This window comes from Onychomys torridus, chromosome 1 (assembly GCF_903995425.1).
Source record: "Onychomys torridus chromosome 1, mOncTor1.1, whole genome shotgun sequence".
Classification (NCBI taxonomy): domain Eukaryota; kingdom Metazoa; phylum Chordata; class Mammalia; order Rodentia; family Cricetidae; genus Onychomys; species Onychomys torridus.
The window spans coordinates 87,794,187-87,820,279 of record NC_050443.1 but is presented as its reverse complement, the minus strand read 5'-3'; the positions used below and the strand labels follow the sequence as shown (position 1 = coordinate 87,820,279).

The following is a 26,093-nucleotide window of genomic DNA, read 5'->3' as shown; positions in this document are numbered from 1 at the left end:
GACAAACATCTACTTCTGTAGAGACCACAAGTGTCTACTGAGCCTGTATGCAAAGGCTAAAGATTCCTTAAGGGAAGGTGGTAGAGGATTGGGGATATAGCTCAGTTTGGAGAGCTTTCTTTTTAATTTTTAAATTTTTATGTGCATTGGTATTTTACCTCTATGTATGTCTATGTGAGGGTGTCAGGACAGGAGTTATAGACATCTGCCATGTGGGTGCTGGGAATTGAACTGTGGTTTTCTGGAAGAGTAGCCAGAGCTCTCAACCTCTGAGCCATCTCTCTAGCCCTTTGGTAGAATGTTTGTTTAGCCTGCACAAATCCCTGGGCTCAATTTCCAAGCACCCTATAAAACAGATAGAGTGGTGCACATCTGTCATCTCAGGTTTCTAGAGGCAGAGGCAGGAGGATCAGGAGTTCAAGGTTATCCTTAGGTACATAGTGAATTTGAGGCCAGCCTGGGCTACATGAGACCCCGTCTTAAAGAAGAAGAGAAGAAGGAGAAGCAAGAAGAGAGGGCGGAAGAAGAAAGACCCGAGTGAATGCTGGAGGAGTTAGGACCAGCACCCAGAGGGACCTCTTCAGGCCCACCCACTTTGTGACCAAAGGCTTTGTGGCAAGAAAGAGCTCAAAACCCAGATACGTCTGGAGTGGCAGGTTCCTGTGTTTTCTGGGGTGATTCCTTCCCTGTGGCCAGCCCCCTAAACACATTAGCTACAAATCCACCAGGCAGCATGCAGAGCACAAACACCTCTCAGCTTTGACACAACCTCCGGCTCCGGCTCCGTAGTCGGGGAAACAATACAACCCTTCTCTGCAGCCCACCCACCTGACTCAGTCCTGTGTATGCAAATTATGTCATGGCTAGTTGGCTTTGTAGCAGCGGTTCTTCTGAGAGGTGTAACAGGCACCACTGCCCGGGCCTCACAGAGTCCAGCATCATTGATGTCTCCAGAGGATGTAGCCGGGCATGTGGAGGCTGCTACAAGGCAGTCTGAAGATACCCACTAGCTCCTGACCCGGACTTGTCATCTGAACACATACTGTATTTATTCCATCTCAGAGTGTCACCCAGCTACACACCACATTGTTGACTGTCTGGAGAGAAGACGTAGTAAAGTGACACATGGAATGGGGGGCTGTTGTGGCTCAGAAGAGCTCACCTTCAGGCATGCAGGAAGATAGGCCTCTCTGGTTCACCCTGAGCCCTCGCTGCAGAATGCCTAGACCAGGTGTCCCAGTACGGGCTTCTGTTCTGGAATGTGCTTCCTTCACTCTTTGGCATAGGCAGGGCAAGTTTGTTAGGCTTCAGGGGATGGCTACAGTCCCATCAGTTTAGGAGAACGTTGCTCGGCAGTGTAGGAGGACCCGTGCCTGGAAGATCTGAAGCTTGAAACTAGATAACAGACATTTAAATGTGAGTTTTCTGGTTACAGATACACCCAGGACTCAGTGATAGGCACATGACATATTCAGTTGGGGAAGATTTTTTTTTTAAATCAGCTTTTTTTCTTGAAACTTTGTGATATCTTAGGTACTTTTGAAAGTTTTCTTCTTGGCTCTGGTCATCTGCGCTCTGTTGTTTGGTGCTGATCCATTGACATGACATTATGTCCAGTCTATATGAATACTATTTCATATGATATTGTATTATATTATATAACAAAAGTCTGTATCTGCCAGGAGTGCACATGTAGTGGGAACCCACAGAGAGTACTGAGGAGGCTCAGTGCAGCTGTGCCAGGGTCTCAGCCATAGTGGAAGGAATGTTCCCTAAGGGGTGAGTTGCAGGAACAGGTCAAGGGAGCCTTCCTTCCTTCCTGGCAGGGCCTTCCCAGGTTCTGGGGACTCCTCATGACTCCTCTGCATCTTCCCTGCCCCTGGCACTGTCCAGAATTCTCCACATGGCTTGTGCCATTCTGCTTTCCCACACTTCTGGCTTCCCTCCATTCACACTTCCACAAGTGAAGGTGTTCGAAGCTGTGTTCACACCACCCCACAGTGTTCTCTGCCCACTATCCCTCTGCTCCCTCATGCTGCTGGGCGCTCACACTTCAGCGTGTTACAATGTCTCTTTCTACCCTGGGGGAAGGGATTACCCTGTCTTTGAGACCAGTGTCGGTCTTTCTAGAAACCTCCTTCCTGTCCTCTAGGGAGTACTGAAAAAGTGACACCATCCTGGGGGCATCTTGTCTACCCAGCAGTTTTCTATTCCTGCCTCTCCAGCTTCCCAAGGGCAGCTGCTCTGCTCTGCTTCCTCCCACAGTACCTATGGGCTTGGGCGGTCGTGGGTACACACATGTGCTAGACCCTAGGCTTTCCCTCTTCCCCTCCACCCTACAGCCACCTGAGATTTCCCATTGAGGGGGCCTGACTGTGTCGCCACACTCCAGTGCTTCCCAACCGCCTCCCAAGGAAAACAGAAGTTTCTTGACATTTCAGACCCAGCAGCACTGTGACCTTAATCTATCTTCCTGAATGTATCTCCTGTGACTTCCCTCCACGTCTCCCAGGCTCCAGCCAAATGGAATGACTCACTGCTATCCAATATACTCAGAGCTTCCCAGCCTCTGTGCAAGGGGAGGGCTCTGGCACTGCAGCCTGAAATCTCTTTTCTCCAGGTTTATAACTGAAAGAATCCTCAGGGCCATCCCTTATCGGCTCTTCCCATAAAGGCCACACTGATAACATGCAATCAGTCACATGCCACCTCCCTGCTCTCCCCTGATCCACCCTTCCTGTTATCTTAGGATCCACTGTACGTTGTCTTTGTTTCTCCTGAAGGCATTCTCAGGAAGCTAAGCATCATCTTGCCCATCTAGCACTGTGCTTTAGAAAGTGAAGGTGTTCCATGGTTTTTATGAACTGATTATTTTGTGTTTGTCTCGGGGGCTTGTCTAAGTGAGCCTCAGACCCATGGACGCACGAGGACTGGGGGAATCAACCATAGCCTCTTTGGGCTGTAGCTTTCTGAGAGTTTCTACAAAACAGGGACAAGAGGGAGTCTCTTAGCAGGAATCCCAGAGCCCCCTGGCTGGGCGAGGTTTTTGAAACTGCTGTGAAAGCGACTCTTGATCCATCTCTCCCTCCAGATGTGGACGAATGCCTGGAGAACAATGGTGGCTGCCAGCACACCTGCATCAACGTCATGGGGAGCTATGAGTGTCGCTGCAAAGAAGGTTTCTTTTTGAGTGACAATCAGCACACTTGCATTCACCGCTCTGAAGGTACCTTAGTGTGGCTGAGGGTGGGAGGCAGGGTCTTATCAGAGTCCCCACCCCCGTCATACACGGTCAGGGAAGCAGAGTGCTAGGAAGTTTTGGAGGCTGGGGACAAGTCCAGAATGCACTGCTAGAGAGACATGGCAAGCTCTGTTACCTTCATCTTCATCACCTAGCAACTGGAAGTCTGTGGGATCCCTGAGGTCCTTGCAAACTTTCACACCCTCTGATCCTAATCTCTAAATAGAGTGCATTTCAAACACCAGAACTTGGTTCTGGAGAAATAAGGAGTATTATTTGCCAAGTTTTTCAAAAGGATGCTGCAAACCACAGTACCAGTACAAGCCTGCCCCTTTCTCTGAGCTGGGAGTGGGGGCAGGAGTGGGAGCTGCATCCCCCACCAGGACTAGCCTCTTGCAGCCTCAAGCCACATCTGGCCCTTCCTTCCCTGAGTTTTGAGTTTCTTGTATCCTACGCTTCTAGGGCTCTGTGGGGGTGTGAGGGGTGGGAGAGGGGTGAGACCCCCTCTCTGGACTGGGGGCTCTCCATGTTGCCTTCCTCTCACCCATTCAGCTGTTACCACTCTCTGATGCGCCCCCCCCCCCCTCACACTCTGAGCTGCTTGGAGCTTGGGCCTTTTATTAGTACTGTTCTTAAATTCCTATGCCTTTGAGAGTCTTGGGAGGGAGAGTAGCGAGGGCAAAAGTCATCTGTTTATTCTCTGCTTCTTCTTAGGCCAACGGCACATCTTAGTGGCTGCATTTCTCTGCTGTCGCATCTGACTATTTTTAGATTTAGGAGTCCAAATATTAGACAACTCACTTTAGCATATGATGCTTATGGAGTCCCACATCTTAAGAGTGAAGGTCCTGGGTTCGATCCTCAGCTACACATACAAAAAAAAAAAAAAAGAGTGAAGTCTCTTTAAAAGTTCTTTCCTTTATTTAATTACAGACTCATACGTTTATTGTTTATCATGGCTTTAGTGGACTTTTCACAGGTTTCTTCCTGGAAGAGGATTTTGCCCCATTTCCCAGGACCGGTGCAGTGCATTCGGTTAACCTGACTAGAATGCTTGTCAGAGAAGCCGTAGGGAAGTTCACGGCTGTTGTCTGTCACCCTAGTCTACTCATTCTCAAGGCTCAGTCGGGGAGAGTCAGAGACACTCTTCTGACTTCTTCTCACCTTCGGCGTGGCCCTTGAAGGGTGGTGATGGCTTCTTTCTTCCTGCTGGGGTCTCTGGATCCTGGTGGCATTGAATGAAGTTTCACAGGAAGTCAGAACAACATGGGACTCATTTAAGGAGTCAGGCAGAGTGTGATGGGAATCTCAGAGCACCTCGCCTTCCAGTTGCTCAAAGCTGCTTCCAGGGAAGCTGCTCTGACTTTCTCCTCTGGTGGCTGGGGAGGGAGACAATGACCTGCTGGTAAAGCCATTGCCTCCCTCCCCAGGATAGACTCCGCCCACCCACAGCAGCTTGCAGGGCTTCTGGTCTCCTACTTAGACTGTGTTCCAGACCCCTGGCTCAGCCTCCTCTCCCTTCCTACCAGCCCCTAGACTGATTTGAGATCCAGGTTTCTCAGAGCAGAGGTAAACACCAAGGCAACTCGTTCTGTGAGCTGTTTTAGAATTCTAACCCTTCCACAACTCAGACATTCTTGGATCCCCTGATGAGTACTTAACATGAACATATAGATGTCTGGAAGTAAAACCCAAATCCAAGAATTGTCTTTGTGGTCTGGAAGCACTCTGATTTTCTGTTGTGTTTCAACCTGACTGCTGGGCAAACTCCTGCCAGTTTGAACCAGCAGGTTACAGAGGTTTGCAATGGTGACTCCCTTCCTCTCTAGGATTTCATTCTTCAGCTAAATGACCTCTAAAAAAATCTTAGGACTCCCTCCTCCAAGAGGAGATTGTATACAAACAGACTCTAAAATTCACCATGGAAAGTGGGTAAGAGAAAGTTAATGTCACAGGCAAGTATTTTCTATTGATACTGTTTTTTAAAAAAATATATAATTATTTACTAAGTATTTTTCAACAAGGAGAACTAGTAGCTGATTTTGATGGAAACTCAAGCTACTACATTTTTGTTTAAAATCTTTAGAAAGCCCAAAGCTGTGGTAAAGAGAACGTGTGTTTTCACCCATGTAATGAAGGGTAGGCTGGAGAGAAACATCACCCTCAGCCCGCCTTTGTTCCTATTCAGGGGTGCTCAGGCTCTCAAATGAGCATTTCTCTTTTGTCTTGTCTGCTCTGAGGACATTTGGACAGTGTACTGATGCCCTGGCCAAGCTGCTGGGAGACATCGGGGCCATAAGGAAGAGTATGCGTATTTCTCATTTTACATAATATTTTCTGTCACATTCTCAAAGAATATCCTTATTTTTATAATTATTATTATTAATTATTATTGTTGTTGTTATTTTTCATGACAAGGTTTCTCTGTGTTGCCCTGGCTGTCCTAGAACTCACTCTGTAGACTAGGCTGGCTCCTTATTCTAAGTTTCCAGAAATATCCTAAAGTGGAAGCCTGGCAAGGGAGCAAAAGTTTGGGGTATCTCCAGGGTTTCTGAACATCATCCCTTTTGGTGAATCCTTACCTTTAGACGTGACTATCAGACCAGGTCCTAAGAGAGTTAGAGCCCTGGCTGGGCTTCCTGGTTTGAACCAGATCCATCTGCCTCCTCTAGCCATGGCCATGTTTTGAGTTGGGGTGCTGGGAAATGCTTGGGGGGGGTCACCTCTTGAAAAGCCACCTGCCCTTTTAGAGTCGTCTCAGTTCTCACCTCTCAGTGGCTTCGGGTCCAGTTTGCTATGAGGGGACACCAGCGGCAGCGTCTCTGTGTATCTGGATGGCTTCTGGTCTTTCTTATAAAAAATATTTCTTGTATAAATGAACCGCTCTGGGGCAGCAAAGGTCACTTTGCAAATGGCTTAGGCACATAAACAGAGTAAAATATCCAGAAGGTGAAGGGAAGTTGTTGGGGATCGACTTTCTATGGGTTCCTACCACCGTATTTTGAGCACTGTTAACAATTACCTGCAAGTATCACCCAGACTCAATGACTCAACCGCTCCACTGACCCAAAGACAAACACAAGACTTGCTGGGTCTTTTGGGGGAGGGAAGGCCACTCCCTCCATGGGCAGCTCTCACCTCCTGTGCCATTTCAGTACCGGGGCGTGAATGACATCTTCATAAAGGACCAGCCAGAGCGGAGAGAGCTTTGCAGCAACCAAGGGCAAACTTCTTTCTGTGCTACTTGACAGCGGCCCTTGGCAGGGGCGATGAATCCCAGCAGCATGCAGCAGATTGTGTGCAGGGGCATGCAGCTCAGAACTGTCAGACGAAAACCAAGGTGGTCTTTGGACAGACCCAAGAGAGTAGAGGATGCCCTAACTGCTGTGTCGTCTTTTGAAATAGAAATGTCTTTGGAAGTAGCTGTTCCCCATAGACATAGAGAGGAGACTCACTTACTTCACTAGAGTCTATTGGCTGTGGCTTTAGGGGCAGAATACAGAATAGTGTTCAGTCCTAGCGAAGCTGAATAAAACCTTCCAGAACTCAAGTTTAAAAACAGTCCTCCTAAGTCTAGAATTAGAAAGTCTCATGGGCTCTCTAAGCACTGAGAACCAAAACCCCTCTCTTAGGGATGTTTCTGAGTTGTACTGCACAAATGCCAAGAAACAACATGTGTGAACATCCCTGCTAATACAGTCCTGACGGAGAAGACATCTTGAGCATAGCTTGGCTTTGGTACCTAGGCAGCAAGGTCTCAGTGAACTGGTTTCCTAACGAGGCAGGCCGCTGATAACCCACACAGGTGCTGCTTCTGCTGTCCTACGTCATTTAGATCAATGATTCTCAACCCCCTTGACAAACCTCTACCTCCAAAAATATTTACATTATGATTCACAACAGTAGCAAAATTATAATTACGAAGTAGCACCGAAAACAATTCTATGGTTGGGGGTCACCACAACATGAGGAACTATATTAAAGGGTCGCAGCATTAGGAAGGTTGAGAACTGCTGCTTTAGATGTCTGTTAAACCAAGGATCCAGCTCCCCGATACATCCTCCTTCCCACCACCATCAGCACAGACTGGGTCTGATGGACTCTTACAGAGCAGCTAACTTCATTATCAGCAGCTAAAGGAGCCCACATGCATGAAATCCCCCTTCTCCTCCAATTCTCTTTGTTGTTGTATCATGCTCTCTCTGAAAGGCATACTGCTCCGAGCATGTGGAGGGAGGGGCCAAGAGAAAAACTGAGGGTCACTTAAGAGAGGCCTCTAGGCAGCCGTCTGAGTACTCCTGATGAAGGAATGTAGATATATAACAGACATAAAAATCTGGATACTGCTTTCTGGGATGGAGGCACCACCTTATTGGGAAGGCTCCTTTCCTTTATTTTTGAAGGATTATTTTATGTGTATGAGTGTTTTGCCTGCATATATGCCAGTGACAATGTGCATACCTGGTGCCCACAGAGGCCAGAAAATGATGCTGGATCCTCTGGAACTGGAGTTACAGATGGCTGTAAGTCATCATGTAGAAACTGGGAATTGAACCCAGGTCCTCTGGAACTGAAGTTAGAGATGGCTGTGAGTCATCATGTAGAAACTGGGAATTGAACCCAGGTTCTCTGGAACTGGAGTTACAGATGGCTGTGAGTCATCATGTAGAAACTGGGAATTGAACCCGGGTCCTCTGGAAGAGCAGCCAGTGCTCTTAACAGCAGAGCCATCTCTCCAGCCTCAGCGTCTCTTCTTTAGGAAAATTGAGGCATTCTATCTCTTAGGTGACAAAAGAAATCTTTCACGTCTCTGTTAATTGTCCTAGCCTGATTTTAATACATATCCATTGTGTTTATTGTGTGTGCATGTGTGTTTGTGTGCACTCCTGTGTATACCCACAGGCCGTTGTACATGTGTGAAGATCGGAGGACGACTTGTGGGGATTGGTTCTCTCCTACTGTGTAGGTGTCAGGGATAAAACCCAATTGGTCAGGCTTGGTGGTGCCTTTTACCCACTGAGCCATCTCACCAGCCAGATATAGTCTTTAAAACAGTGTGGCTGGGGTTATGTAGGGTGGCACATGCCTATAAACCCAGTACTTGGGAGGTAGAGGCAGGAGCATCATGAGTTTTAGCTAAGTCTGAACTACATGAGGAGTTCAAGACTGGCCTGGCCTACAAAGCAAGACTCTGTCTCAAAACAGAAAACTCAATAAAATATGGGACAGTAGAGACCCAGGAGGGCAAGCCTCTGGCCTTCCCCACTGTCCACCCTTGCAGCTCTCCAGTGTCAGCTGCCACATGCTGTTGTTTTACAGAGGGCCTGAGCTGCATGAACAAGGATCATGGCTGTAGTCACCTCTGCAAGGAGGCCCCGAGGGGCGGCATTGCCTGTGAATGCAGGCCTGGTTTTGAGCTGGCTAAGAACCAGAGAGACTGTATCTGTAAGTATGAACTGTCACTCAGCTGAGGTCAGAAGAACAACCATTAGGCACAGCCACAACTCAGGGACGCAAGAACAACTCGTACGAGTACTTCTTGCCTTCCACCTGGTTCTAGGGGTTGAACTCAGGTCACCAGACTCAGTGACAGGTGCCTGTGCCCTGTGGGCTCACACCAGGCCAAAAGAATCTCTCTTTCTTCCTTCCTTCCTTTCTTCCTTCCTTCCTTTCTTTCTTTCTCCCTCTCTCTCTCTCTCTCTCTCTCTCTCTCTCTCTCTCTCTCTCTCCCTCCCTCCCTCCCTCTCTCTCTCTCTCTCTCTCTCTCTCTCTCTCTCTCTCTCTTTCTTTCTCCTTTTTTGAAACAGGGTTTCTTTGTGTAGTATTGGCTGTCCTGGATCTCACTCTGTAGCCCAGGCTGGCCTCGAACTCACAGAAATCCATCTGCCTCTGCCTCCCAAGTGCTGGGATGAAAGGCATGTGCCACCACTACTCAGCTCTTTTTTTCCTCTTTTTAAATTAAACATCTTTAAGATTCCACTGCTTAAATACTGTTTGTCATAACACTTGAAGAATTTTTTTTAAAGCCACATTCCTGTGACCCCAGCACTTTGAAGGTAGAGGAGGAGGATCAGGAGTTTAAAGTCATTCTTGGATACTTGGCTATAGAATGAGTTGGATGGCATCCTAGGCTACATGAGACCCTATCTCAAAAGACCACAAAAAGAGGGGGAACATAACCCAGAATCACATAAACCTTGTTGATACAAGGTTTTTCTGTGTAGTTTTGGAGCCTGTCCCGGATCTTGCTCTGTAGACCAGGCTGGCCTCGAACTCACAGAGATCCCCCTAGCTCTGCCTCCCGAGTGCTGGGATTAAAGGCATGCACCACCACAGCCTGACGTCTTCATAGTTCTTGGTTGATGTTGCATTCACTGTGTGCAAAGAGTTGCCATTTCCTATGATTACCTTCCCTTGTAACGAAACCAGATGAACTTTGACGAGAGCTCCCCTGACATAGATGCGCAAATTAAATACTGTCAGTTGGTCCCAGACGTAGTGCTAGAGAATTTCCCAGAAGCCCTGAGTACAGCAGGGGTGACAGGCACACTTCACCAGAGAGGGAAGCAGTCGTCTAGAATTACTTGGCATAACTCCCCCTAGGTCGTGAATTGCTTCCCCACCCCAGCCTCCCATCTCCCTCTCTGTATCGCTTTGCTCAAGCCTTGCTTTGGTACTCCTGTGACACGGTGCCATTGCATAGACAGATGCGGACAGTGTCGGAATGGAAGGTCTGTCTGTCTCTGTGTTGAGTGTCAGACGTACACTAGGTGCTCAGACACCTGCAGAGTATAAACCCATTTTGGGGGGAAGCACGGTGGTACACACCTCTAATCTCAGCACTTGGGAAGTAGAAGCAGGTGGATTTCTGTGAGTTCAAGGGCAGCTAGGGCTACATAGTGAGTTACACAGGCCAGCTTCATAGTGAGACCCTGTCTCTAAAAGTAAAAAGTTCTTTGGAAACAAATCCAGCCCTGGTTGTGGAAACCTCAGTGCTTTACACATTGACTCCTTTTGATCTCAGTGACTTGTAACCATGGAAACGGTGGGTGTCAGCACTCCTGTGAAGATACAGCTGAAGGCCCCGAGTGTAGCTGCCATCCACGGTATAGGTTGCACACTGATGGGAAGAGCTGCCTTGGTGAGTGATTTTCCCTCATGGGGGAGGGGGTGGGAGGGTTTGCCTCAGCCTGTCCTCCCCTCCCCCAAACTGGATCTTTCAGCCTGACAATTGTGGCTTGGCTTCTCTTGTAGAGCAAGAGGGCACCATCCTGGAGGGGCCAGAGAGCAATGCCACGTCAGCGGCAGACGGAGATAAACGGGTGAAACGGCGGCTGCTCATGGGTACGCCACCCTCTCTGCCCCGCGGCCTGTGCCACCCTCTCTGCCCCGCGGCCTGTCGTTGTCCCATCCCTCTCTAGCTCATTGCATCAGGCCTGAGCTCAGAGCCCACGTGACCCAAGGCCAACCGCGCTGGGATGAGCAGCTTCTCTGAAGCCGGGATATGTTTTTTCTTGACCCAAAACTGTCCCTTAGTCATAGTCCAAGACCCCTGGGACTGCGCCAAGTCATTAGAATAATCAGGTTAATGTCCTAGCACTGCCCAACTAGCTGTGAGATGCGGCAAACCTCTCTGAGACTCTCCCTGTCTGTAGGTCTCTCTTTAAGATGGATGTAAGGGTGGGTTCAGTCAGAGTGCTTACCTAACAAGTGCAAAGTCCTGGGTTTGACCCTCACCACAGCATAAACTGAGCTTGATGTCCCGTGACTATAGTCCTACTCAGGACGTGGAGGCAGGAGGATAAGAAGTTCAAGGTCACCTTGCTTACATAGTAGTAATAAATGTAAGGTAGGCACAGGGGCACATACCTTTAATCCCAGACTTGGGAGACAGAGGCAGGCAAATTTTTGTGAGATGGAGGCTATCCTGGTCTACACAATGAGTTCCAGTAGTCAGGGCTACATAGTGAGACACCCCCCCCCCCACCTGAGCAATAAAGAAAAGTAAATAGGATGTAATAAAATCTATTAGGGTTATCAGGGAATTCAACTAAGATAATAGTAAGAGGTCTTCAAGATGGCTCAGTAGGAATGGATGCTTGCTGTCAAGCCTGATGACCTGAGTTTGATCCTGGGACCTCCATGGTGGAAGGAGAGAATGGATTCCCACAAGTTGTCCTCTGACCTCCACACATGTGCTGTGGCACATGCACACTACACACATACATAAATAAATAAACATAATAGATTTTTTTAAAGATAATAATATGCAGAAGTGCCCAGAGTCCGTCCAGTCTGAGGGATGCAGTGGGTGGCCATGGAATGCCAACTCTCTTCTTTCTGATTAACTGTAATGACAGAGCGTTCTGGGCAACCTCCAGCTTAGCATGGCAATTTATCTGTCTTTGTGCCCACCAGCCTTCCATCTCTGACTCAGCCAATGTCAGTGCTAGAGGGGCTGAATGGAAAAGAGTGGCTCTTGGCTGGGGACATGAGACAGCTGGCCCACAGCCCCAACAGTCAAGCTAGAGATGAGAGAGAAGAAGCAGTAGCGTGGGGATGGGGCCAGACAGATCTTTTGACACGTTATAATGGAGAGTTTGGCTTGGCTTAACTAAAACTGCCCATCTAATAGCTCCTGGCTTTACTAGTCACGTAAGATATTGACCAACCGTTGGTCACCAAGCAGGGGACTGTTCTGATCTCTTACTGCTTAATTTTCTTTTCTTTCTTCCTTTGTGCATGTATGTGTGCATACACACCACTCACCCTTGAACACAAGCATGGAGGCCAGAGCCATATGTTGGGTATTCTCCTCTAGCACAGTCTGCTTTATATTTTGAGACAGGGTTCTCTAACTGAACCAGAGCTCACCAAGATTTGGCTAGACTGGCTGACCACTGAGTTCCTCAGAGCTACCTGTTTCCTCCCAAATAAAGAGTGCTAGGGATTCAAACTCAGGTGTGTGTGCGCGCACACACACACACACACACACACACACACACACACACACTCCTCTCATGCCTTTAATATAGCTTATCGAAATTGAAGTCACTATTAAGTATTTACGTTACTGTGAGCATCTGCACACAATTTGCCCACGTCCTGTAATGCACACTGTCATTTTATGCTTTCTTTGGTTGCAAGTAGGAGAGCTGTTTTCTAAGAACCACCCACCAGTTCCTTTTCCTTTGGGAGTCTTTGGCAGGGCTTTCTAAAGCTCTTCCCAGTGTGTTCAGAGGCAGCAGCACGTCTCGGCTCCATTCTCTTCTCTGGCCCTCAGTCTCTTCTGAGGCTGCCCGCTGCTGCTGCCCCCCGCTGTGGAGCCCACTCCTGGCCTGCAGCTCTGTCAGCTGCGCCTTTCCCAGGGGCCCTAGGAACCCCCTTTGCTGATCTCCTGTTTTGGCACTTCATATTGTGGATGAGATAAAGGTTTCTAAAAAACCTCATGTCCCTCAAAGTGCCTTTATGTGCATTCTCCCTTCAGCCTTTATGGAGAATTTGGCTCATTATAGAATTCAGAGTTGGAGAGAATATTCTGTCGTCAGAATTTTGACACCAGTGCTCATTGCTTTCATCTTGTCCTGCCCCATCCTCCTTCCCCACCCTCCACCCCCATCTCATGTAGCCCAGGCTGGCCTCGAACTCACCAGAGCTAAGGATGACCTTGAACTTCTGCTTCCACCCCAGGTGCTGGGATTACACGTGCCACAATCTATGCCTTGCTGGGGTTAGATCCCAGGGCTTCATGCATGCTGAACAAACCCTCACCCAGCTGAGCCACATCCCCAGCTCTCTCTGTCTTACTCTTGATCCAGTGTGTGATACCTGTAAGAGCTTCACGCTGGACGTTTTCAGGGTCTTTTCTTTGTCCTCGGCGGTCTGAGATTTCAGATGATGTCCGCTTTGGTGCGCTCTCTGCTCGCTAGGTCTTTGAGCTGCTCTGGCTGCTTCTTGCCCCTGTTCTTTGCCTGCTGACAGTACTAACTCCGGGATCCTCTAATTTTCTTCTCTCTTCTCCATATCTTTTGTTTCACTTTCTAGATTTCTCGTTTTTTCCACCTTCTAATCTTCCTGCGAGATTCTTTTTTAAAAATTTCTACTTTCTTGTTTTTTTCCAGCATTTACTTTGGTCTTTGTTATAGGGGCCTGCTCGTATTTCATGAATGCTTCCCTTGCCCCCCTGAAGAAATTGTATTTTACTCTCTCTTTTTCCCCATATTATCTTCTTTAAAATGACTATTATTTCTAATTGTGTGTATATGCATGTGAGTACAGATGCCTGCAGAGGCTGGAGGCCAGAGGCATCTATCCCTCCCAACCCCCCACCTGGGGTTGGAGTTAGAGGCAGTTGTGAGCCACTCAGTGTGGGTACTGGGAATTGAACTCAGGTCCTCTGCAAGAGTTTGGTGCACTTTTAACCACTAAGCCATGTCTCCAAGTCCCTTCCTCTGTTATCTTTGTTTTCTCGAAGTTTCTTTTTTTTGTTGTTGTTCGATTTGGTATATATCTAAAATCTTAAATATCCTAAATATTTGGTAATCCTTGACTGGTTTTTCATATTTGATAGAGACACTAAAAAGCCAGTTGGATCTTATATTGATTGATGGGCTTTGTATTTGTGTGACCTCACATCTGAAGTCTTTCCATTTGGGCGAGTTGGTTTAGCATCTGAGGAATCCTTTAGTCTCTTGCTTGGGTATAGAAGCTTAGCTCCCAGCATTCCTGACTGAGTCTGGGCGTGTGGGTTTAACAATCCGTCTTTCCAGGCACAGACTTTCATCTCATCATCTGTGCCTGCCTTTCCTCCTCTGTGATTGCGGATGCACTCATGGGTCTGACTTCCCAGAGTGTGGACTGCAGTGTGGACTGACTGTAGCTGGGACCTGGGTGTCACCTGGCTATCTGGAAATAAGAGCTTGGTGGTGGGAGTGAGATATGGGGGCTGGGGTGGGTGTGGGGTACTGTTTCTTAGACGGACACTTCTTTCTTTTAACTCCATCCTCACCTCTGCTTCCAGAAGAGCTTCCCATCTCTAAGTCCTGGCCTTCCTGGATTCTGGGGTTCATATGTCTTTGCCCCTGTCAGTAGCCCCTCTGCAGACCTGAGGGATTCACTTCCTACTCCACTGACACAATGCTTCCTAATAGTTGACATCTCTTTTGTCTTCGCTTCCGTTTCCCTTGTCCTTGAGGAGCTGCACGTTTAAACACTTAGTCTCAGTGTAGTGAAATTTTGAGAGTATAGCTATCTGCTTAATTAGCACTAAGCTCATTCCCCTAGGCCTTCACATGAGGTAGCTATGGAAGTTTCTGGACATTTGGGTGCTAAATTGAATGTTGACTAGTACTTGCCTGTCACTGAGAAGTGAAGAACTTCTGGAGTTCATTTTCAGTAGTTATGACAGGCCTTTTCAGAGAGAGACTTGTGAGTACATTGGCATTTGCGAGGACAAAGTCATTAGTGGGTAGCTAGAAAATGGTGGGGATGGGGGATAGGCCCATCACGCAGATGAAAGAGAAGCTTCTGGAATAAGAAAGGAATATCCTCTTTTGCCATGTTCAGCACGCAATCTAGCATGCCAGGTTGAGTGGTCATACTTAGCAGGCTGTTGGCTATGGGTCACCAGGAAGCTGTGGTGGGTGGAGAATGTTTCTACAGGTTGGGAGGTATCGTCATCCCTCTGGTCACCAGTTTTCAGAGCAGCCTTTCTTGAAGAACAGGAGAAACAGCAGCGGCCATCCCTCTGTCTCACCTGCAGGTGGCAGAGGCTTGGGGGTGACCGTGAGCACCCCTCTCTGCTTTCAGGGTTGTCAAACAGTAATATCTGTATCAGCACTCCTTTAGGAAGCTAACTGCCCTTCCCACCTCTCGTCAGAAACATGTGCTGTCAACAATGGAGGCTGTGATCGCACCTGTAAGGACACGTCAACAGGTGTTCACTGCAGTTGTCCCGTTGGATTCACTCTCCAGTTGGATGGGAAGACATGTAAAGGTAGCCTTCACTTGTCCTGGAGTGGAGGGATTGTGGGGCTGGGGGCCTGGGTGGAGGGAGCCCTGCACTGCTGATGTGTGGGATAGAGGTAGTTCTGTCCTTCTACACCATTTGAGTGCTTCCAGGTTTGCTTATGATTCATATTGATGGGAGCTTTTCTTCCCTGGCCTAGTGGACGGTTATAATTGAGTAAGCTTAATTAGAAATGACTTAATTACACTAACTGTCGAGAAGGTCAGCCTCTGCAAGCATCAGATAATCCATTTCAGACAAGTGGCCTTATTAGCAAAAGGCAGTTCATGGAACATTCATTGGTAGCAGATAAGATCAACTTATCATAAATAATAGCCTTAAGATTACTATGTAAATAACGGCCGAGATTATTATCCAGGGCACTTAAGGAATAACTGTACCATTAACTTTTAGTAATGAAGACAGACCCTAATGACTTGCTGGTCTTTCATGGGCAAGAGTACAAAGAGTTTGTTAGTTCTTTAGCACGGATAAAAAGATAGATAAACTGGTTATGAGATGAAACTGGGGAAAGATAAGGTGAAGTATCAGGAATCATTAAAAACGTTGAGACCATTTGCTCATTGTGTAATTTGCCAAAACAAAAGCTCTTGTCCCTTACAGATTTAGTCATTAGGCTAGAATAGAAAGTATACTAATGGGGGTTGTCTCGTCTTTGGAGAACATTAGAGGATGAGAATAAAATAAAACATGATGTCACCACTCCCTTGCAGGCCTTCTTTCCTTAATGCTTTCAATGGCATGGAAAGTCAAAATTGTTACTGGGAGAGGGACTAGTCTTTCAGCCAGAAAGGAAAATGCTTGTAAGATTGAAACCATCAGTGAATATGCTTAAGTGCTGTTGTGGGTCTGTTTCTTTCTGAGGATAAGCGACACACACAACAGCAGTTTGGGGACCAGGGGAAAGCCTGGCAGCTATTGCTCTCTGGTTCCCCAGCGCTTGCCTGTTACAGATATCGATGAGTGCCAGACCCGGAATGGAGGTTGTAATCATTTCTGCAAAAACACCGTGGGCAGTTTTGACTGCAGCTGCAAACAAGGATTTAAATTACTAACAGATGAGAAGTCTTGCCAAGGTATGTGCTGAAACGGTAGCTGAGGTGTGTAGGGAGCCCCTGGGTGCGACAGAGAAGGTGTGAGGGAGCCCTGGTTTTGGTAGAGACCGGCTAACCCTGCTCCTGATAGAGTCATGGATTCTAGTCTCCAACCTGGATGTCACTTGCTTTATCTTTCGTTGAGTGAAAACATGGGTGTAGCTCACATATGTTTTGGAAGCTAAGCTTTCAGCATCAGAGAATACCTTAGAAAGTCCATCAGGTCTGACTACAGTTGAGCACGCTGCTAGAAAGGGAGCAGAACACATGATACAAGCAGAGTCACAGCCGGGGCTTGAGATTAGAGGTCATTTTCCTTTTCTAAAATTTATTTTACTGCAATTGAATATTGGACAAAAGTTGGTGGCAAACATCTGTAGATTTGGATAATACTTTTTCCTAGCAAAAAGTTGAGGTCAGTTCATCCAGAAGCAGCTGGTCTCTTCTAGCCCTTACAGTGGATGACTACTCTTTGGTACTTTGAGGTGAGCGGGAAGGGGGTGAGTGGAAGAAATCCTGCTTGGCTCATAGGAAGATTATAGACCCAATCCCTTTTATTTTCTTTCTTTTACTTAAAGACTTACTTTTTTATTTTTAAATATGTGTATGTGTGTGGGTGGGTACATGTAAGTTGCCCACAGAGGCCAGAGGCATCAGATCCCCTGGAGCTGGACTTACAGGTAGTTATGAGCCACCTGGTGTGTGCTGGGAGCTAAACTCCACCCAGTCTTCTGTAAGAGTGGTATATGCTCTTAATGCTGATCCATCTCTTCAGCTCCTAGGGACTCCCTTTCAACTGCATCCTTCCCACATAAGGTGAGCAGCAGTGGTCAGTGTTAACAACTGATTTAGGACAAGCATCATTCCTGTTTTAAATGAACAGCTTTCATGCCTTATTAGTATGTAAGAAGAAAGTCTCAGGAAAGATATAGTCTTATTCCATTTCTGGGAATAAGGACTGCCTTACTTATCTTAGGCATCTCAGCATCCGGGGCTCATTGAGGGGTGGAGGTATAATTCAGTTGGCAGATGCTTGCCTAGTATGCACAAAGACCTGTGATGGACTTCCAGCACTGCATTAACCCTACATGGGGGTGTCACACCCCTAATCACTTGTACTAGGGAGGGAGAAGCAGGAGGACCAGAGTTTCAAAGCTCTCCTTGGCTACATGTCAAATTTGAGATCAGTCAGGCTAGAAACCCAGGCAAAACAGACAAACAAACAAACAAAACCACAAAATCCTCAAACCAAAGCCCAGCACTGTATAAAAATCAGAATATACAATGTAACACTGGGAGCTGGGAGATGGCTCAGCAGGCAAACTGCTTGCCATTTAAGTAGGAGGACCTGGGTTTGGTCTCCAACACCCACCTACAAAGCTGAGTGTGGTGGTATGTGCCTCTAATTCCAGTCCTGGGAGGCAGAGACAGGAAAACACATACAGCTCAATGGCCAGCTAGTTTGGCAGAATCAGCAAGTTTCAGGTTCAGTGAGAAAGCTTGCCTCAAAAAATAAAGTGGGAAGCAATTGAGGAAGCCACTGATGTTGGCCTCTGGCCTTTATACTGTGCACACACAAATGAACACATACATACATACAAGACAAAAGATGTAACAATTGAAAAAAAAAAGACACTTTACAGAGTAAGCTAGGTATTTCTTCCCTTTGTTCCCAATACAAAATTTGCCTGGCAGTTCAAATCTGTTCTCCTTTAAATTCAGTGAGTTAATTCTAGATAATTATTTTGTGGTTTTTCTTTGGTTTGACTTGGAAAGCAAATTTGCTGTTCCATACAATGTTTCTTAATGTATAGGGCAAGAAATATGTTTAAGCTGTGTAAACACATTAAAAAAGAATTAGGAAAGTGATCTCATTATTTTTGGCAAAGCAGACATCCACAGCCAGCAGCCAAAGCCAGCTACTGAATGAAGGCACTTTATCAGCAACTGGCTGAAGTTGGAAACAGATCTCACAGGATGGGCATCAAGTCTCAGGGAAGAAACTGACTTTTTCTTATTTTCCATCCATTGCTCTTGGTAGAACAAATATTTGCATAGAGTGAATTTGCTGAAGAAACTGTTGGGATTGCTGGGAAAACCCAGGGAAGAAGGGCTTTGCAAGAATTTGCCCTTGTGTGTTCTGCGTTTTCATTTTTCTTGATCCATGAACCCCTGCCCTGTTTACTGTTATTATTTTGAGTGGAATCAGGTCCTGATTGGCCTGGAAACTGCCTAAGCTTAGGCTGACCTTGAACTCATGGTGATCCTACTGCCTTGGCCTCCCAAGTACAGGCACATACTACCACATCTGGCTAACATGTTTGCCTTTTATTACTATAGCTTTTCATGGCATGTTGGGTATAGAAAAAGTGTTCCAGTCAAATGATGTGGTTGTCATCTACTACGTGTGACCCAGGTTTATATATTTGCAGGCACCAGTTAAAATCATCCCAAGAGTTCTGGGAATGAGATGGAATAAACAGGATGAGGTCAATACATGCAGCTTCCAGAGGCCGGTTTGCATGGCCCCGCATGCTGCTAGGGATATATCTCCACTGAGCCAGGGACAGAGAGGGCACTGGGAAGAGTAACATGTTAATCCTCTACCATAGAAGAGTAACAAAACCAAGAGATTTTCCAAGTAGATCCAATCTATGCCTTAACCAACCTGATTTCAGCATCTTTCATAGAAAATCCCTGAGGGTATGAGTGTTGATGCAGAGGGCATTAAGACACAGATCCACTGGCCTGTTGGGGGCAGGAGAGTAATTCTGCAAAGATGAGAAAGAGGTAGAAACCAGAACTGTCTCCAATTAAAGCATTTTCTCACTTTGTTTCACCATTTACAAACAAAAACAGAAAAATAATAATGAATAGCTAGCACTTATTATTTATAGACTAGGTTATGAATATTTTTAGGTATCTTATTTGCCTTCATATATGTTAGTTTGCTTTCTATTGCTGTGACAAAACACTGTGATCAAAAGCAACATGGGGAGGAATGGGTTTATTTGGCTCTCATGTCTTATCATGGCCCATCATTGAGGGAATCAGGACAGGAACTCGAGCAAGGCAGGAACCTGCAGGCAGGAACTGAGGCAGAGGCCATGGACAGATACTACTTACTAGCTTGCTCTCCATGGCTTGCTTAGCTAGCTTTCTTTCTTTAACTTTATTTATTTATTTTTATTTTATGAGCACTGGTATTTTGTCTGTATGTATGTGTGAGGATGCTGGATCCCCTGGAACTGGAGTTACAGACAGTTGTGAGCTGCCATGTGGGTGTTGGGAACTGAACCAGGGTTCTCTGGCAGAGCAGCAAGTGCTCTTAACCACTGAGCCATCTCTCTAGCCCCTCAGCTAGCTTTCTTATACTACTCTGGATCACCTGCCCAGGGATGACACTACCCACAGTGGGCTGGATCCTCTTACCTTAGTTATTTATTAATCAAGAAAATGCTCCACAGACTTGTCTACCAGCCAGTCTTATAGAGACATTTTTTCAATTGGAGTCCCTCTTCTTAAGTGACCCCAGCTTGTGTCAAGTTGACAAAAACTAAAAAACCCACAATTTATATAACTTAAATTTCTCAGCCCTGCAAATAAGCATGAATGAGAGGGATCACACAAACTTCAAAGCAAGTATAGTTTACAGTAGAAATTACAACCAAGGGATTGGAGAGATGACCTGGTTCAGTTCCCAGCACCCACATGACAGCTCAAAACTGTCTATAACTCCAGTTCCAGGGAACCTGACACCCTCACATGGACATAGATGCAGGCAAAATGCTAATGCACATAAAAATAAGTATTTTAAAAAAAGAATTTACAACCAAGGAACCTGGGAATGACTATAGTTAAGATGGGCTCCTCAACACATTCTTTGATACAAATGAGCAAAGTGGTGGGTTGATCAGTTTCCCTTACCTGTGTTGTTTTGAAGTTAGTCATCAAGTCGTGATTGCTACAAATACCTCTACTCACACGGCAGAGTGGGCATCAGCTCCCCTCTCTTTGATAATTACAGATGTGGATGAATGCTCGTTGGAAAGGACCTGTGACCACAGCTGCATCAACTACCCTGGCACATTTGTTTGTACCTGCAACAGAGGGTACACACTCTATGGCTTCACCCACTGTGGAGGTGAGTGGACTGGCCCTCTATGGGGAGCCTGAGCCTGGGAGCAGGGCCACAGTTGAGGTTTATCTTCCCTCGACTAGGACAAAGGGTACATTCTTGGGCAGTGGCAACAAGAAAAGAATCTGTTAAAAGGAATATGCTAATATTTACCACGTGAGCACATCAGGTATGGAGCGGGGCCCTGAGCTCTGTCAGCCATGGACTCATCAGTGAACTGACTTGTGCTTGTACGTAGAGAATGGGAGTCTTGCAGGAGCTGAGACAATATCCCATTCTTCCCAGCAGAAGATAATGTTGCTGTCTTCAGAGAGGCTTGGCAGCAAACCTCTAGTTCTGCTCTGCCTGAGCACTGGCTGCAAAGCCTTGCTTCAAGCCCTATGGTTGAGGCTTGGATCCAGAAGGTGACATTGACTCTCTCTTCATCCTGTGCCCAATTAACAGTCTATGCTCGTGTCTCACACCCTTATGGTCAAGTAGACTGTGGTATACTACTTTCCTGGCAGTCAGAAGTCATTGAGAATAGATCTAGACTCCAGAACAACTTGTCTAAGGTCACCATGGTGATTCTAGGTGGGACTGGGGACCACGGGCTGGAACACTTCCTGCCTATCTTCGTGCCCTGTGTTTGAAAAGAACTGATAGTGGTGTTTTGGTGGAGGTGAGAGTGTCTCCCTTCTCTCTGCCCACACATTCTTGGCAATTCTGAAAGCATACCCCCACCTTACCCCATCCATCATGAGACCCAATGAGATACCCCTTGAACACAGATGTCAGCCTAGTTAGGAGCTACCTTCTAGCTTGGGTTCAGTCCTAAGTTATTGGAGACAGGTAAGTGCACACAATTTTTCTTCTCTCAACTATGGAAACAGTCAAGTAGGGAGTCTTAATTCTGTTTGTCTCCCTTGGTATGTAGCCCAGAGGATGGTGGAGTTTCAAGTTCAAAGCCTAGGCAGGGTCCGAGTTTGGATATCTGACAGTGGTGTGTTCCCTTCTGAGTGTTCCTGTCAATGGCTAAAACCTCCTGACCAAGGCTCAAGGCAGTGAGGAATAGAGTGCAGTCTGCAGGTGCCAAGTACATGTCCCTGAAAACGACTGTCTGTCAACCACATGACTCATCTACTGCTTCTTCCTCAAGGGGGAGGTGTCAGCCCTTGATGTACTGTTGTGACAGGGGACCATTTTTTTTGTTCCACAGACACTGATGAGTGCAGTGTCGACAATGGAGGCTGCCAGCACGTTTGTGTCAACACAGTGGGTGGCTATGAGTGCCAGTGCCATCCAGGGTTCAAGCTGCACTGGAATAAAAAAGACTGTGTGGGTAAGAGGCTCCATCCTTCCATAGTTCACATGTGGCTACAGGCTCACCCCGAGTCAGAGGTTTGAGACTCTGTATGTTCCCCTACCCCACTGGGCTCAAAGTACACCTTTCCCATTGGCTCTTCCTCCCGGAAGCGGCAGCGGCCGGTCTTTAACAAGTCCAAAAAACAGGAGATACTTTGCAGGCTCATTGACAGTTACCTCTGCGCTTCTGCATAGATTGGAGCTTCCTTCTGTTTCATGGTTGCTTCTCTGCATGAAGAGCAGACAGAGGCCTCCTTGACCTCAGTGGGAGGCGGGACTTGAGCCAGCCCGGTGAGGCAGGGGAGGGAGGTCAGCTCTGCCTTCTTTTCTTAGGGCCTTCTGTGCACTGCCTCTTCATCACACTTAGGTACTTCTGTGCATGCGTCTTTTACCTCAAGTATCTGTGTTTTGTCCTGTCTAGATGTGAAGGGCTTCCTGCCCACTAGCATGACACCCCGTGTGTCCCTGCACTGTGGTAAGAGTGGTGGAGGAGACAGGTGCCTCCTCCGATGTCACTCTGGCACTCACCTCTCTTCAGGTGAGTGGCATAAGTCCCTGGGAAGGTTCTCATGGCAGGGCCTGTAGGTTTAGATGTGCTCAAAGGGCTTCTTGGTTCTGGACCAGATACTTCGTGACACCAGAGGCCCTTGCTTTGAGAGCCCATGTCCTGGGTATTTTTCTAGTGGCCTGTGTGGAGTGGGGTGGGGTGACTTTAGCTGCTCCCAGGATAGCCTGTCATCTTGCTTATGCGTTTTGACAATTCCACATTCTATCTGTTAGGACTGCAAGAGGCCTACTCTGTCACCTGCGGCTCTTCCTCTTCTCTCAGAAGCAGACAGCAAAAACCAAATGACTCTGATTTTGGGGGTAATTACCAAACTGCGTTCTTGCAGTGGCTCATTGCATTCAATAGCTTCTCCCAATGGGGTGCTGCTCATGGGGGTGGCTTTGTCTGCTCTTTTCTTACTGGATGCTGTGAGCATGTTACTGGGTGTTCTTGCCCACAGCTCTGGGGTCTGATCTCTGACTTACCTGTGGAAACCATACTTACTGAGTGTTCCCTGTGTACTTGAAGGTCCTGCTCCACCTGGGCGGGTCACCATATTGGCAAGAGGTCCACAGAGCTCTGGAGAAAACAGTTTCATGGATCCCAAATTCTTTCTCTCCCAGAGTACTTTAAAAGCCCAGTAGGTGCCATGCCGGGGACATAGGACATTGGTGGAGGTGGCATGGACAGAATAGGGGAGGTGGGATTCTGTCTCAAGAAAGAGACCTGAACCTATTTCAATAGTTTGCTACAGTACTAGGAATAAGAGTCCCGTGTTTTCTGGAGGCCTCATCATCCCAGATAAGGACACATTTGTCATTTTGTTACAAAACTGTCCAAATTGAGAACCACATTATATCTTGACTATATTGTCTAGATTATAAAGATGTCGAGTTTGAAATCTCAAGCAAGATGGTAGTTAAGAAGTTAAATTACTCCAGTGACTGTATGCTATAGTCCACGGACTAGGCTATTTAATCCACTTGAAACTCTGCATTAAATACTGGAGGCAGGTCTCACTTTGTAACCCAGGCTACCCTGGAACATATTATGTAGTTCAGGATGACCTTGAATTCATGACAGTCCTGCCTCAGCTGTCCAAGTGTTGGGATTATAGGAGTGAGTTTACCACACTTGGCTGCATCGATTTTATATTATCCTTATTAACCAAAGAAAGCAAGGCACTGAGGGGCGGAAGAACTTACTCAAAGTGACTCAGATGACTAGAGGGGCCAGGGTTTGAACTCAAGCACTTTAAGTCTGGAGTCTTAAGTGCTGCTCTTTGCTGCCCGTTCTGGTGGATGTTAGGACCAAGCCAGAGGAGACAACACAGTCTTGTTCACCAAATCCCCCAGTGGTAATTCCTTGGTCGTCTGGGGTGCTCTAAGCATTGGCAAGCAAATAGCTAACCGTCCTTCCTATGTACCAGGCAACCAGCTAAACATTTATTTTTGCCATTATCTCATTTACTCCTTAACAACATCCTGGTAAAACAGGTGTTTAACTGTGTGCATTTAACACCTGAGGAATCTGAGGTGGGGAAGATTAAGGATCAGGATGAAGTTTTCACAGATCAGAGGGCTTTCATTAGAGGCAGGGGCTCCAGCCCAACATATGGTTAAGATCAATTTGGGGAGAACAGAAATCTGCACTCACTCCATCCCAGACTCCAGAAGTGGTAACCACATCTAATGGCAGCCCCCTCAGCCCTGTCCTCTCCAGGAAGCCACACATAGAAGAGACTCCTTCAACAATCTTATCCACATTTGAGCGGGAGGATACCTGCCCTCCTTCTCAGGAAGACACAAAAATGACCTCATCTTTCATCTGACTATGGAGACTGTTGGGGGCCCTTCCTCTGTTACATTTGAACATTGGCTCCATCTTTCCCTTGAGATAAGTTTAACTCTAAGGAGGCTCCAGGTGAACCTGTGCATATTAACAAACACTTCATGATCCAAACCTTTATTGGGTTCATCTCAAGGGTTAGAGGGGTTCATGGGCTGTAGCACATGGTGAGACCCAGCCAGTAGGAGCTTGCCAGCAGGGTGTTCTCTTCCTTTGCCTATGAAGGTAATTTCTTTTACTTATCTCTTTCTGAAGATGTCGTCACCGTCAGGACAAGTGTAACCTTTAAGCTAAATGAAAGCAAGTGTAGTTTGCAAAAGGTCAAGCTGTCTCCTGAGGGCCTGCGAGCAGTACTACCAGGTATGGAATCAGATGGCTGGTGCAGGGAGCTTGCCTGCATGATGGGTAAGGGACCTGTGACCAACTGGCTGGAAATGGCTGTCCCGGTGATGCAAGCACATGGCAGATGACACGGAGCCATTCAGAATCTGCAGGGACTTTCTTCTCTAGGAGGAGAGCCTGCCCTAACCCCTGTGCAGTTCTGGGGTTATGCCTCAGGAGATCCTTTGTGAGGTCACTGTTGAAGCTCTAGGGAAACTTGGGAGTTCATACGAGTCGTGGGCTTGAGAGGAATCAGCCACTTGTGATGACATTGGGTTAAAGTTCCTGATCTTAGAGTTTGGTTGAAGCATGAGTTCTGAAAAAAGGGGGCTGATTTGGAAATGATAACATGGGTGAACAAGGGAGAATATCCAGTGTTCTTGCTGCTCCAGTGTTTGGAAACTCTGCCTCCCCCCGGGGGTGGGGTGGGGTGGGAATAGTAGAACAGATGTCATCCAAGGATGGCTGGGCTTATTCAAACAAGCAAACTGACTGCTGTCTTCTCTAGCTTCCCTTTCCATCAGAACCTCAGAGAACGCTTCTGGAGTTTAAGATAAATCAAGACAGGTTAGGAAGGTTTTATTCCTCCGGTCTACCCTGGAACAGATGAACCTAAAGCTCATGCTGGCTATTTTTACTGCCTATGGTGAACAGCCGAAATGCATTTTCACTGCCTTCTGGTGAACAGTTGAGATGCATTTTGGTGCCTCCATTGACGGGACATGTACTCCTATTAACTATGTGTATTCAAAGAATGTTAATGACATAAGAAGGTGTTTTGTTATATGGCTGAGGTTGTATGCCTTTAGCCCCAGCACTCAGGGTTAGGAGGCAGAGGCAGGCAGGCAGATTGCTGAGTTTGAGGCTAGCCTAGTCTACAGAGCAAGTTTCAGGACAGCCAAAGCTACACAGAGAGATCCTGTCTCCCAAAACAAAAACAAACAAACAAAAAAGAGATAGAAAGGTGGACAGTAGAATTCTATATGTCTAATTAATCAAAATTGTATATAAATAAAGTTAAGGGGAAAAAGCTCTAGTAAGTTGACTACATCATTAGTCATTATGTCTGAGTAGGAGAATGGTGAGTGATTTTGATTTTTTCTTCTGTATTTTTCATATTCTCCTTTCATATTTACACTTTTCTAACTTTTATTAAATTTGTTCTTTTAAAATTTCATACATGTAAATAGTGCATCCTGATGACTGATACCTCTCCACCATCTTTTACTTCCTTCCCATCCCTATCCCTTCTCCCCTTCCCTATGAGTCAGTTTCCCACATTCATGCCTTTTCATTTGGCTTTGTGACCAACTGAATTTAACCAGGGCCATTTGTATGCCCATAGGTTTGGACTAACCATTGGAAGCTATTGGGTATGTCAGTAGGTACACAGAGAACGGCTGTTGTTCTCTCAGAATCTGTCAGGACACAGTTCCGTGGGGGTGGGTGGAGATAGGGCCCCATGAATCCCT

General features: G+C 46.7%; 1 protein-coding gene across 1 annotated transcript in view; it reads left to right on the top strand.

The window, feature by feature from the left end:
- Scube2 (signal peptide, CUB domain and EGF like domain containing 2) overlaps window positions 1-26,093 on the top strand; it is a 66,921-nt gene that overhangs the window by 10,510 nt on the left and 30,318 nt on the right. The window contains 11 exon segments of the mRNA XM_036190417.1: window positions 3,092-3,226; window positions 8,561-8,686; window positions 10,266-10,382; window positions 10,496-10,585; window positions 15,120-15,236; window positions 16,223-16,345; window positions 20,391-20,507; window positions 21,700-21,822; window positions 22,267-22,383; window positions 22,626-22,712; window positions 24,496-24,600. Coding sequence (XP_036046310.1) covers window positions 3,092-3,226; window positions 8,561-8,686; window positions 10,266-10,382; window positions 10,496-10,585; window positions 15,120-15,236; window positions 16,223-16,345; window positions 20,391-20,507; window positions 21,700-21,822; window positions 22,267-22,383; window positions 22,626-22,712; window positions 24,496-24,600 — 1,257 coding nt within the window.